The sequence below is a fragment of the Anoplolepis gracilipes genome, chromosome 1, assembly GCF_047496725.1.
Source record: "Anoplolepis gracilipes chromosome 1, ASM4749672v1, whole genome shotgun sequence".
Taxonomy (NCBI): Eukaryota; Metazoa; Arthropoda; class Insecta; order Hymenoptera; family Formicidae; genus Anoplolepis; species Anoplolepis gracilipes.
In genome coordinates, this window is record NC_132970.1 from 13,161,208 (window position 1) to 13,175,147 (window position 13,940).

General features: G+C 38.7%; 1 protein-coding gene across 2 annotated transcripts in view; it reads left to right on the forward strand.

Moving 5' to 3' along the window:
• The window catches only part of LOC140664847 (uncharacterized), a 152,490-nt gene that overhangs the window by 49,907 nt on the left and 88,643 nt on the right, over positions 1 to 13,940 (forward strand). For both annotated transcript variants that reach the window (XM_072890372.1, XM_072890383.1), the window contains exon 2: positions 1,187 to 3,370. In XM_072890372.1, coding sequence (XP_072746473.1) covers positions 1,697 to 3,370 — 1,674 coding nt within the window. In that variant the 5' untranslated portion in view covers positions 1,187 to 1,696. The remainder of the gene's footprint in view (positions 1 to 1,186; positions 3,371 to 13,940) is intronic.

The following is a 13,940-nucleotide window of genomic DNA, read 5'->3' on the forward strand; positions in this document are numbered from 1 at the left end:
AATATGCCCTAAATTTTGAAATAAATCCTTCTTTTTCCTTCGTCCTCGTCGACGAAATAATTCCGTAATGCTCGGTTTTTGTTTCCCCAGAGCTTCTTTTTAATAGCTTGCATTGATTATATGTATTATCGAGGAGCATGTCGATATATCATCGGCTTTTATTCATTGCATCGAAAATTACAGTTGTGTTTTATTTATTAGTTATTTTTACATTTCATTAGCGCAATATGTTTGATTAATTGATGACATTTCCACGAAAATTCTGTTATATTCATTTCACTGTGTTACAATTTTAGCAGCATACAACTCAACTTTGCAAACTATGTAATCAAATGACTACATACAAGCATTGTATTTACATCTGAACGATACGCTCCAATTCTGTACTTTTATTCACTCTCATTTACATTTAGTTTTGTAACATCATATTTTAATTACTACGTGTGTTTACGATATATTTATACTTAAAAGGTATTGAATCGAACATAATAAATTAAATGTAAATTCCAAATTAAGTAAATTAAACGCAAGTTTTTGATAAAAAAAAAATGTTGTGTATCTGCTTATTTATGTATTTCTTTGAGTATTTGAGAAACATTTGAAACAGTGTTTTGGCTATTTAAATTTTAAATTGAAAATTTGTTTACAAATTTTATATTTGATTCCAATACTCTCTTGACAATAACAAGAATTTTTTTCTAATCCTACAACTTTTTAGCACGAATTATTTCTAAGATCTTTATTCATATTTTGAAGAGAGGAATCTAACAAACCCACGCGTTTCACTTTACTGTTCATTGTCGTAGAAACGCGGTGAACTTTCATGGAAAACACTTTGGTAGACATGCTGATAGCTTGTCTCAGACACGCCGGCCGCAAAACGACCTTCATCCTTCACCGATCTCCCTCTGTAGATCACAACTTGCGCGACTGTCTGGAGAGTTTCGATAGTTAACCTCGAGAATCGTCGCGTTTATCACACGCGCTGCCCATGATGAAATTACTGTTCCTTCCTTGCGCTCCCCACCTTACCCCCTCCTCCTTCAACGTTGCCCTCCCTGATTACCTCATCGGGCAGTTTTGATTTTTTTTTTCACGGACGCGCCACTGCCATCATTTTGTTTTATCGCAGCCATTTTTCTTTTGATTTTGCTGTTCCCTACCCTGTTCCTACTTTCTGTTACAGATCTCGTACGATCCATAGGCGTCGCATACGGTGCATAAGAAAGAGAGAGAGAGAGAAAGAGAAAGAAAGAAAGACATTTTGTAGCGATGAGGATGTAGCCCGTAGCAAGGTGGCTTTTCGACGATAAAAAGAGATAGAGAAAGAAAGAGAGAATTACACGAGTCTCTCGAGTCAGGGCGATGATGATGCGCGCGATACAGGGAAGAGGAATCGACCGAGGCAAGAGCAGGTTAGCCTAGAAGAAAAGGAGGGAAGAAGAGAGATTCTCTCTCTTCCGGATGTTATCGCCGAGACTGATAAAAACACTGCCAGGAGTAATGACGAGCTGAAATCGCCGTTCCGTCCGCTTCTCCTTCGTCGATCTTAGCTCTTGCTTCTCGCTAACTGCCTTTCCACCTGCCCTGCCCCTTTGTATAAGCCCTATCCTCATCGTACACACACGTTCATATTAATATCTATACACATCCGCCTCTCACGCGAGATCAAAGACTGAAAATAAAAGGTGGCGACATGTTGGGCGTGAGTCAGCCGGGCAATACGCCCTCGAGCTTACGGCACTCGGCGAGCTTCTCGTGCTTACAACGCGGCACCACTGGCGAGGGTCATCGCGCGAGGACTTCGACGCTGCTGCAACAACCGAGTCTACAGCTGAGCAATGGTCATCATCAGTACGGCGGCCAGACGACGACGGCGGCGGCGGCGGCGGCGGCAACGCATTGTTCCCTACTGCAGCATCATCGGCAGCAACAATCCCGCGAACCGTTCGATCCCGTCATTCAAGACGGTAATGATTACGGCTTTGTGAAGATACGACCGCGGTTGCGTAGCACGAACGCGACCTTGTACCATGAAGAGGAGGTAGCGGCTGCAAAGAACGCTCTGAGGGAGCAGCGCGACGCTGCTGCGTTCAGTGATCGCGAGTGTGACTCCAATTTTAGGGATTGCTCACTGAAGGTCAAAGATCGCGACCTTTCGCCGAAGGGAACGCCTAAGAATCAGAATCCTCTGAGGGGCGCGCTAATTCTCTTCACTTCGACATCGTCTTGGTGGAAAGCCCGACAACGAGAGGAACAATTTGCGGGAGAACGGGAGAAAACCACTGGCAGTGGTGCCATTGCTATCGGCACGTCATCGGTGCGCCACTGGTCCAATATCTCGATGGCGTCGCCTTCGAATGAGAGAAAGTGGCCGTCCTCGATGACGTCTCCCACGAACGAGCGGAAGTGGTCCGTGAGTAACAGTTTACTGACGTCACCGTCGAACGAAAGGAAATGGAACAGATCCTCGGTTTCGTCTACATCGACGAATCAACAGGACCGGAAGTGGCGGTCCCTCGGCGCGCTTTTGAGGACTCCCGCCAACACTGGCGGCGGTAGTTCCCACGCTAGCCAGAATTCCTTGTCGCACAATATGAGTGTGTCAATGATCGAGGGCGAGCAGTTGCGCGAGGAATCGCGCGGTTCGAGTTGCAAGGGTCGCTATCATCAGCCGACTTCCTACTCGGCGCGAGTATCCCGAGTTAGTAGAGACGTCTATCGAGAGAACGGAGAGTTTAGCCAAGCCATCGGCAGATCGAAGGTCAGCCGCAGATTGTATCAAGACCACGAGCCGGCAATCGATCGAGATCTCGATGAGAGACACGCCGCGCCACGTAACCGGCATCAGCTGGACGAATCCGAACAATGTAGGAACAATCGAGACGGTCGTGATTTTTGCAGAGCTACGGAACAGAATACCGTGGAGACTCGCGCTACGACTTCCAACAGATCAAATCGCGCGCAGAGCTTTTATCTGCTGGATGACTTCCTGCGACCGCAGCCACAGCAGCCGAGCAACAAGTGCACGACAAATGTATTTGTGTCTCCATCATTGGCCATCAAATGCGGCCAACAAATGTCGTGTGGCATCGAGCATGGCAGATTGTGCGAGGTCAGACAGGCAACCTGCCAGCAGGCAAACGTCAGCAACAACATCACGCCGCCGCGACGCCACAACTCGAGTTCAGACAGCCTCGAAGTGGCCGCGAGTCCGCTACCACCACCGGTGCCGCCGCCGCCGCCGCAGGCCGTCGCTGGCAACGCACGGAATGACCGCGAACGGAATGAGAACCCGAAGGACACGAGTAAGGACGTGTGCCCGTGCAAACTGTGCTGGACCAATATGCAGAGATCTCTCGTAGAAGAGGTAAGTGAGTTCTTCTCTCCCCCCTGAGGGGCGCACCGGACAATAATTGAGTCGTTCGTCACACCGTGTACGTTCATGCACGGAGATCCGCGGGAGATTCCGCTTGAGAAATGAGGCTATGATTAAGGGACTTTGACAAAGGATCGCGCCGGACGGGGTCGTCGTTCCCGCCTGGTCGATTCATATGTATATACGGGCATACGAAGTCTTTTCAAATACCGAGTGTCTTCAAATAGCAAATACATATATATATATATAAATTAAATGTATAAAAGTTTTCTAAAAGCGATAAATATGAAAAAATGAAATTGAAATTGAAAAGAGAAGCAAAAATCCGGATATCTAAACTGTAAATGTCCTTCTATAATTTTCAGCATTATATGACTTAGTGGTTAGTTACGAATTAATCTTCTACATTGCAGTATTTTTGTTAAAAAAATTGATTCTTAGTAAACAATCCAATAAAAAGTATCATAAATAAAATTTTTCCATATAATGCTGAAAATTATGAAATGTAATTTACAATTTGGATATCCGAACTTTTTTTGCTTTTATTTTCAATTTCAATTTTCTCACATTTATCAGTTTTAGACAACTTCTATAGATTTAATTAAGCTCTTATTTGATACTTTGAATAAGCAGTAAACGACTAATTTCCCATTTAGAGATTTAAAAGAGGAACTTTTAGCAAAACTGTAGATTAAATAGTTTCGGAAAAGAATGGCCTGACTCTTTAAAAGATCAAAGTAAAGTTAAAATATTTTGAATATTACAATATTTTAAAAATTGAGATTGAAAGGGGAGAAAAAATTTGATGTAAGTTTATCGCGGAATATTCTGAAAGAAATCGATTTTGCCTCTGAAAGAAATCAAGTAAACTTAGCAATTCGCGCGAATGGAATTATCGGTTGGCTCGTGTGGTTTTATCGTAATCGTTATTCGCGATGTTTATTCCGCGGTGGGCAACTTTCACCCCGGCATGCGCCACGACTCCGTGATCGCGACAAGATAAACGCTGAAGAAAAAAGTCTTCGCGGCGGATTGCCGGAAAAATTGGATAGAGAGAAAGAGAAGGATCGACTGTCCGGTTGACCTATCGACATTTCTTCGCCGATGATTCGCCATTAAATCGCCTTTAATCCGTTCCGCACCGATCGTCATGTCGAAATAAACGATCCTAACGCTTCTGTTAGGATTCTGCCGTTTATGCGATGGGTAGTATGCGATTCGAGAGACAACAACGACGACATATTCTTGACTTCGTGGAACTCGTCGCGATTACCGCGGAATCAGCTGAAAAAAAAAAACGGACAACGGAGAGGTATAATACCGAGCTGCAGGTTTGTAAAGTAGCTCCTTATTTTATCTTGTGTAAATTAATTTTCATGATCTCAAAACAAGATTTACAACATGACTTTCATCCTAACATATGTATGTAATTTATTACGCAGTGAATATGACAGACTGTGTTATTTATCAATTACAGATTTTTTGAGAGTCTATTAACGGGATTAATGGAAAATTATTTTTTCTTTCAATGAACGGATATTTACAGATAGTAAAACCTCGATTAAGACCGAGTCAAGAATTCACAAAATACAAGATCGTGCGATATCGGGCGATAAACGGCTGGTAAATTTGACCGAGCTCTTATCTTGCGTGAAAAGTGACTACATTGATCGTTGGATAAGAATCCGCATCGCGCATATTTCGTGGTGACAGGTGGATTAGATGAATGTAGAAACGGCGCTCGCGTTTATCCTCGATACGATCACGTGTGATTAATGCGAATAATCAGGAGCATTTCGAACGTAATATACGTCATGCGGCAAAAAATAGAGTGCGGAATTAAAATCATATAGTGTTACGAACTAGATCGCCGTGCGATATACGTTACCGCAATTTTATGAGGTCGCAATTCTGTTACGTTTCTACTTTAATTGAACACGATGGTGCGAAATGCGAGTGCACTGTCTTGAAGCATGCGACGTCTTATATCCTGTTCAACTTCAAATATATATATATATATATATATATATATATATATATTCCACTTCCGCACTTCTGTACATATGGTAATTGATAGTGAAGTATCTCTTACAAATGGAACCGTAATACAGATCTGCTGGAGATCTACAGCCTTAGTATCGATCCTACTCGAGTAGAGAGACTCGCATTCGATTGAATACGAATAAATATACGATAAAGCTACGCGACTTTTGTCGTAGAAAAATAAATAAATGAGAAAAATTGCACGCGCGCGCGGGTTAAATAATAGCGCACAATTTAAGTAACCTGTGAAGAGATGGAAAATAGTTTTGGATAAAATTAGTAACTTGTTATATAACACAGACCTTGAAACTAAGGATGCTAAAAGTTGTTTAAGAATTATAGATGGTTTTCTATGTCATTTTGAACATGAATCTGGCTGCAAAAATTCTCAAGTTTTTAAATAAATAAAAATGGTTCAAAAATAATGATTTTGACTATATTCATAAAAATATTAGAAAGCAAATTATTTTTTATATTTTAATTGATAGCTTCATATAGCACTATTCTTCCTCTTCAAAATCAATTTTTATTTGCAAACATGCGATTTTTTCTCGCCAAAATATACCACTTAGAAGTTTATAAACTTTTGAAAGCATAGGAGTACAGAATACACAGGTCTGCGAAATTATGTATTAAAAATTGTTTGAGAATTAAGAGTGGTTTCCTACGTAATTTTGTGCGCTGAATATGACTCTGGTCGCAGAAATTGCCAATCATGTCAACTTTTTGAGATAAATAGAGTAAAATAGTCAAAAAAATCATTTTAATTTTAATTTAGGACTATTTTATCTCAAAAACCGATTTAAGACTATTTACATCTCATTTATCTCAAAAATTGATTTAGGACTATTTTATCTCATTTATCTCAAAAACCTGACGTAATACAATTTTTAATACCTTTAATTTTGCAAGCTTGTGTATTCTGTACACTTATTCTTTCAAAAGGTTACGACTTCTATTGTAAGTGGTATATTTTGACGAGAAAAAAATCGCATAGTGCAGAATAAAAATAGACTTTTTTGAAAAACAATGATAATATTAAATGAAGTCAAAATATAGGTTAAAATATAGAAAATAATTTACTTTGTCATACTTTTATATATATAACCAAAATGATCATTTTTAGAATATTTTACCGCTTTTATCTAAAAAATCTGACGAAATAGGAAATTTTTGCGCCCAAATTTGTATTCAGCATACAAAATTACATAAGGAAATCGTGTATAATTCTCAAACAACTTTTAGCACTCTTAATTCGCAGGCCTATGTAAATTACACGAGAGAGAGAGAGAGAGAGAGAGAGAGAGAGAGAGAGAGAGAGAGAGAGAGAGAGAGAGAGAATATGCATAATCTAAGTGTAAGCTTTTTATATTCTTACTTAAAAGTTTAGTGCTAATAAATATGTGCCTCGTAGATTAAACACGAATCCGATCTTTTAGTCTTAATTTTCAGTCGGACAATCGAGTCGATCGCGAGATCCGAATCAGCGATGCGTTTCGACTTGGGTTACAAGTTCACACGCATACGCGCACAAATCAGCTGATTTATGGTGGTGGATAAGTGGAAGCACGTGCTGGTTGTTTGGTATCTACTGTTTGAATTGGACAGCTCGCCCCGCTTTTGCGCATTTCCCTTCGATGTGTCAAATATCCGTTCACTATTTTTAGCGCACGGCATATAGAGGGAAGGAAGTCATGTATTTCTATCCTTCTACCATGTGCTCTATTATTAGTACGATTTTGACTGGGTTTCGTTTTCGGGATACAAACGTCGATGTGTATCCAACAACGCAGCGCCTCCAGGCTCTCGTCATATCTCTCCTTGTTTCTCTCCTCTTATCGTAGCTAACGTTTTCAGAACGCGCGCCAACACGTTCCCCGTCCGATAGTTTTATCCGAAACGTAAATACGATGGTTGGTATCCAGATATTCGTGGCCGTACGTCCGTTCGTGCCGTTTCAACTTATCCGTGTATTACGCTTGAATATGTAACCCGCCCGCCAGCATCGCCGCAACGTTTCTGAATATCGATGAACGCGGTTTATCGAGGCGACGGATTAATTGCGCCAGAAGGTTGAATATAATTCCCGATTCGAGAGTCTGCAACAATATGTCTGTAAAAACACTCCGGATTACATGAACTTAACATACCGCTACGTGAACTTCCCTAGGTAGCTGGCTTGTTTTTTATTTTTGCAAGAAAACTCTATAAATAGAAAATTCTCCCATAAACTACGACGATTTATTACGGAAGATCTTCTCACTGAAATATTTTTATATTTCTCTGTCGAGAGAGACGACGCGCTCGCCTCTTTTTTTTTTTTTTTTTTTTTTTTTATCTTTACAAAATCGTGACGTCCTAGGTCAGGGACGCGTAACCTACGCATCCGGCTCATTGTCAGACGTGTGCATTTTCGCCGACGTTGAAAAGGCATGCAGATTATCGCCGCCGTCTACGGACGGAAAATTACTAGTGATGTTTATACACGGCTGGAGAATGTAACGTTAAATTTATATGATTTCGTGCAAATCGACGAAATGAGCGACCCGCGCGCGGCCGCGACCGTGAAGAGATTTGATAGAATTACATAAACCGTGTGTCGTAATGACACGCCGACGTTCCGTAGAAAGAGGAGAATCGCTTATAAACGGCCGACACTGGTCTTTTGACTTGTGTGAATGCGCAAATGTCGAGGTATACGGCAAATAATCGAAGCGTCAAGCCGCAGAAAACACAGCTGATTTGAAATAAGATAGTAAAAAAAAAAACTAAAGATCGAGAAATTCTCTATAACTAAGTATTCTATGATAGGGTAAACTAGGGTATGATGGCCACAAGCTGTAATTTTTTCAATAATCGCTATATAGTGCGCTTTTTTAGTTATTATCAAAAATAATCGATATTTATAATAGTTTATGTGCATACAATATTCGAAATAATATACGATATTGATCGAATCTTATATCATATTTTTACTTGCAAAGTTTTTTATTTATCCACTAAAAACTGTTACAACGTCAAATAAATTACAGTTAAGCTATCGTAATCGACGTTAGACATATTATAAAGATATGTAAATTGTTATATGACCTATAATTTTTATTTTCGTTTTCACTATTTTTTTATAAATATTATGGCCATCTTTCCCTTAAAAGTTGGGTAAGATGGTCAATACTTATATTGTATTACATTGATAATATAAAATTTCTATTAAATATTTTCCTTTTAATTTCGATAACATTACGTAATTTAAGCGTCGTACGTAATTAAGTGAAGATAATAGAATATGCCAAACACTATTAAAAAATAAAAGTATGTTTTTTGCATTTTAAAAAACTATGGTCATCTTACCCGAGTTTATCCTATACATCGCAGGCTGAAGAAAAAAACATTCTCCACTGTACAATTTCCACGATTTTTCTCGCGCAGTTTCGTCGACTGGTAAATTACGTATCGCATACGTGAGATGTAGAACTGATGCGGTTAGGCGATTCATGATGATACGCGAAAGGCTCGGCGACAGAAGTGGAGATGACTGCGAGTGCGACGGGAGAAAAGAGCGCATCATCAGTATGCGGCTGCCGTATGTCGGAAACTTTATTTGCCCGACTAAGGTGTAGGGAGGAAATAACCGAGTAACATTGCGTAGGAAATAGAACGAACCGGTCGCTGAACAAATAATCGTTAAAAAGAGAATAATAACGAGTTCATTGTGCTCGATATACATTCCAAAGATCGTTGAATTTGTTTTTTCGCGTTAACGCCAACATTTTGCGAAAAAGTATGTTTAAATTAAATTCTCGATTTTATCGCGAGAACATAAATAATTGTGCTGCTTTTAGCGGTTTTTTCTTACATTCACAGTTTTCGAGATTCTGTTATAACAAAGCGACAAAAAATATTCGAGTAGGTATTCGATGCACGTCTTTGGATCGGGTTCTCGATCGCGCAGCGAGAACCCTGTCGATGCATCGAATCCTTCCCTTCCTTCTTACGACCCCGATCTCGAGGGCATTTAATCTGTCGTTTGAATTGATCCCGCATCCCGTATTCATTGCTTTCGTGCGGGAACCGTGAACATACACATATGCATGCAGAGACATACACGTGCACACGCTCTATTGCTCGTCGTCCGCGGTGAGTAATACTTCGGCACTCGAAATATCACAACATAATATCTCCGTGTAGGAATTATCTTGGCGTGATTTTTTTATGTGCCACGCATCTGGACACGACCGCAATGCTAGAAGCACGTATAGGACAGCCAGATAGAATTAATGAGTCCTCAGGCGCGAAGAGGAAAATTATTGCAAATGATATTGTAAAAAGTGCGCGAATGAAAAAACAGGTCTTGTCACGTGTAGAAATATAAATTCACAGGATGTTTTTAAAAACTTTCAGCGTTTTTAACATATTTTTTATTGTGCGCATTATGAAGTTTAATCCGTGACGAATAGAAAAAAAACACACTTCGATAACAATAAAAAAACGGTTTTCACGAGAAAAGTACATATGACAGTAAAAGACACTCGGACTTGAACCGTCCTGTAGGACCTCAGAGGCAGAGAACGGGGCTATCTATAAGATAGAAGTCACGAGATAGAAAGACCCCTGACGGTGCTATCTCACGGCGATCTCCTCAAGCCCGGTCGTGGCTGTCGTTGCATCGAATCAAGGTGATTTATCATTATTGAAATACGGGCCATTTGAGCCATCGTAGCCCACTCTCTTGTGTGACATGCGACGTTTCTTCTGCTGGACAGGAGTCCCTTTTGTGCCTCGGTTCCGACACGTTTGCTTTCCGCTTGAAATTTATTCAAATCGGCACAATTACTTAGTTATTCAACAAACATGAAATAAATTTTCCGGTTCTGGAATTATGGTTATGAGGACAATAAATTTGACAAAATTATCTGACAATTATATTTATTTATATTTAATGAAATAAATCAAATAAGATAATGATGTGAAGAAGTTCCGTTTAATTGAGAACATAAAAATTCACCGACCATTTTTTCTGTATCGTTCTTTTTTCTAGCACAGAATAATTTAAGATTACTACCTATATGAAAAAATAATTAAAAAAGATATATATATTTAATAAAAATATTAAGGCTAAAAATTTATTTAAATAATTTTAATATTGAAATTTATTGTTAAATATATACAATATATTTATTATATATTGAATAAAAAAATTAAAGATAGAATAAAAATTTGTGAAACAATTATATATATCTTGGTGCTTTTTAAAAAACCAAAATCTTATTGCGCATAATAGCAATATTTTAGATTTATCACATGACGCGAGGAGAATTAAAAACTATTTTTCACAAGATATTTCGTAAAGTATTTCACTTTCAATATTGGCGATATCAACAATGTCATCTCGCGAAAGGTGATATCACCTCGAAACGAGTCGACTAAATTTACGCCGCAGCCTATCTTTTTTTTTTTTCTTGCATGCGCAATACGATGTTGCGACGAACGTAAAAACTATCTGGTAAAAACTCGAAAGGTTGCACTCGCGTGCGCATATCACTATAAATTTCATTTTTTTTCAACAACTTTCGCGTTAATTCGTGCCTGCCCCGTAAAAAGTTTTTGAGATAGCGCTTAACGATGGCCCGGCCATGATTTAATGATATTTCATTAAGCGAAATTTATCTGCCTTCATCTTCGCCTTGTCCGCGGAGTCGCTGCCGATGGAAGCTTGCGATAAGCACCGGCTCTCTGTCCTGCGGGCGCTGTTCTTGAAATTGCTCGTTGCGAACGCTAATTGTAACGGTGCCTTTTACATCGGCCCGGCGCGGCTCTTAGAACAGCGGAATCGTTTATCGTCGCGGTTGAAAGATATAAAAGCGATGGAACAGATTAGAACGATTTCATATATGTATACATATATGCCGCGCGGAGAGTCTGAAATCTGCAGCTTTGGAATTCCCTTGGATACTCGGTTGTGCACTTCCACGTGCGTCTCGTTCCCCGAAATGAAATTTCTTTTTGTCAACACAGATGGTGGTCGAATGCACTTCGGTACAAACCGGATCTGGACACATGGCATTACTCTTACGTCTGGAAGATAACGCCGTGAACAAACAAGCGGATTCCGGTTTGCATCACTGTTCTATGGTAGCTAACTGTAGTCTCTAAAATTCTGTTCAAATTCTGTTGAACCAATTTCGATAAAAGTTACTGATTTATGTGTTGATTAATATGAAAGAAAAAAATATACACATCCTGACAATTCAAAGAGAAATGTATCTCTAACGAACGATGTACGTAGCATATCCGTGTTTAACGGTCTTTCAATGCAGCATCTCCGAGAATAGATGTTCGTGACATCCTCGGGCGACCCAATTGAGAATCGCTGTGCGGACGATACAGTATATTTCTCATATTTTTGCCAGTCCCTTTGCGAATGATCAAATAAGACTATTAACGACTGCATGTAGTCCGATGGACAAATAAGTAGTACTCCGTGCAAACGATTCCTCGAGGACTTTTCGAAGCGCAGCTAACGCACTAATTAACTGACAAACGAGATTACTTGAGTTCCGGTTGTTAAACCGCAAAACCGCTCCGGCGCAGAAGACAAAAGCTCGTATTTAACATTAAACGTATCCGCCTGATCTAAAAGCCTATTCACATCGAAAGTATGTAGCATGCATTTATGATCCTGTTCCATAAAAGTTGAATGATTTGAAGCAACTTGAGCTGCACGTGTACGTTCACGCATGGCATGAGAAAAAATATATATATATATATATATATATATATATATATATCTCAATATTTTAAAATAATTTTTTAGATTTTGAGCAAAATGTTTGCTTTGTAGAAAATTATTTTTTTAACAATTTTTAAATGTGCTCAATTTTTCAATAGCAAAGTTGAAAAAATGATTCCTCTTTTATTGTCTGTTATATCCATTGTTTACACAAGATAATGTTCTAAAGCACGAATCTTTTACGATCGCGGATGTGGTAGATCCCTGCAACGTGCAGTTTATTATCGACCAGTCAAATCCTGTTTTGCCGACGTTGCAGATAGTCATGATGCAGTCGAGAAACTATACCGTAAAGATGACAGCACTAATATTTTTTTCAAGTGTATAATGTCAACGTGTAATATGATATCAGTGTCTAATAAATATTTATTAGCGACAGGAATTTTATAAAAATATCTTGCAACAGGTACAAATTATTAAAACTATGATTTAATGATAGACGAATCTCAATTATTTGCCGTTATTATGCTTATTTATTTGTCCGAATATAATTTAAAAAAACGATATTCTTTACTACAATCTGCATATATAATGTAAAATATATTAATTCACATAGAATTAATAATATTAAAATATTAATAGGAAAATAAAACGGGAAGCACATTATTATGTTTTAATTATGCAAATAAATGTTTAATACATTTATTATATAAATATTCATTCCCGATTGTATGACCCGTGTTACTACACAAAGCTCGTGTAGAAATGTAACTGCGGGCGCGCACACGTGATCGCGAAAAGACTTGACACTCAATCAGACTGTCAATCTATCCATTCGTGTCCAGGAATGCGGGTATACGATTCTCAGGCCAATTCATGTGGGCGCCTTCGTTGTTTGGCGAGATTTAAATTCCCGGTAGAATTGGCCATCGTATCTCTCACTCTCTGCCGCATCGCTGTGTGTGTTGCCATGCTAAATACTGTCTGTGGTTACGGGTTAGTTTAACTGTAATACAGATTCTGCCGTGCATCTAAAAACCCCTGGCAATAGCGACCGCTCGTAAATTAGCATTTGGCATACGCTTCCCTCTGTGATGTGATTGCAATCGCGAGCGAATCAATTCATGCGTATAAATATATGTTATGCTATACACATATATTTTCATATAAATATATACCTCTATAATTAATATTTATATATATATATATATATATATATATATATATATATTTTGTACGAATAATTTATAAATGTATATTTATCACGTGTTGGCATTTGCGATCTCTTTGAGATTACAACAAGCGAGTCAATAATTTGCGACAAGAATCAAATTTAATTGCTATAATATTTATATTATGTATAAGGAAAGCAATTTATTTTCTTTTTTAATATGATGATTCGCGAGATATATTTATTTTTTAAATTTACATGAATTACATTTCATATAATTTATGCATGACATATATAAAATTATTATAATATACACGAGCGAGTTTTCAGAGTCGGTCTGACTCATCGGAATGAACTTCTGGTAATCAATGATCTCGTGGATATACGGGCGCTGTTGCTTCCACGATATTTCCACGGTCATTCTGTGTATAGTTGCAAAGTTCTCGATGCGCTTAGAGTTTAATATTTTCATGAAACTCTCACTCATCGGAGACACTTGACGTTCCAGTTTCCGCTTTTACTGCGTTGTAAGTACGGGTGCTTCAATTCGAACAAACTTGGCGAGTAGGCCGTAACGACATAATGTGGATAATACGCGGCAATTTGATAAGACTCCG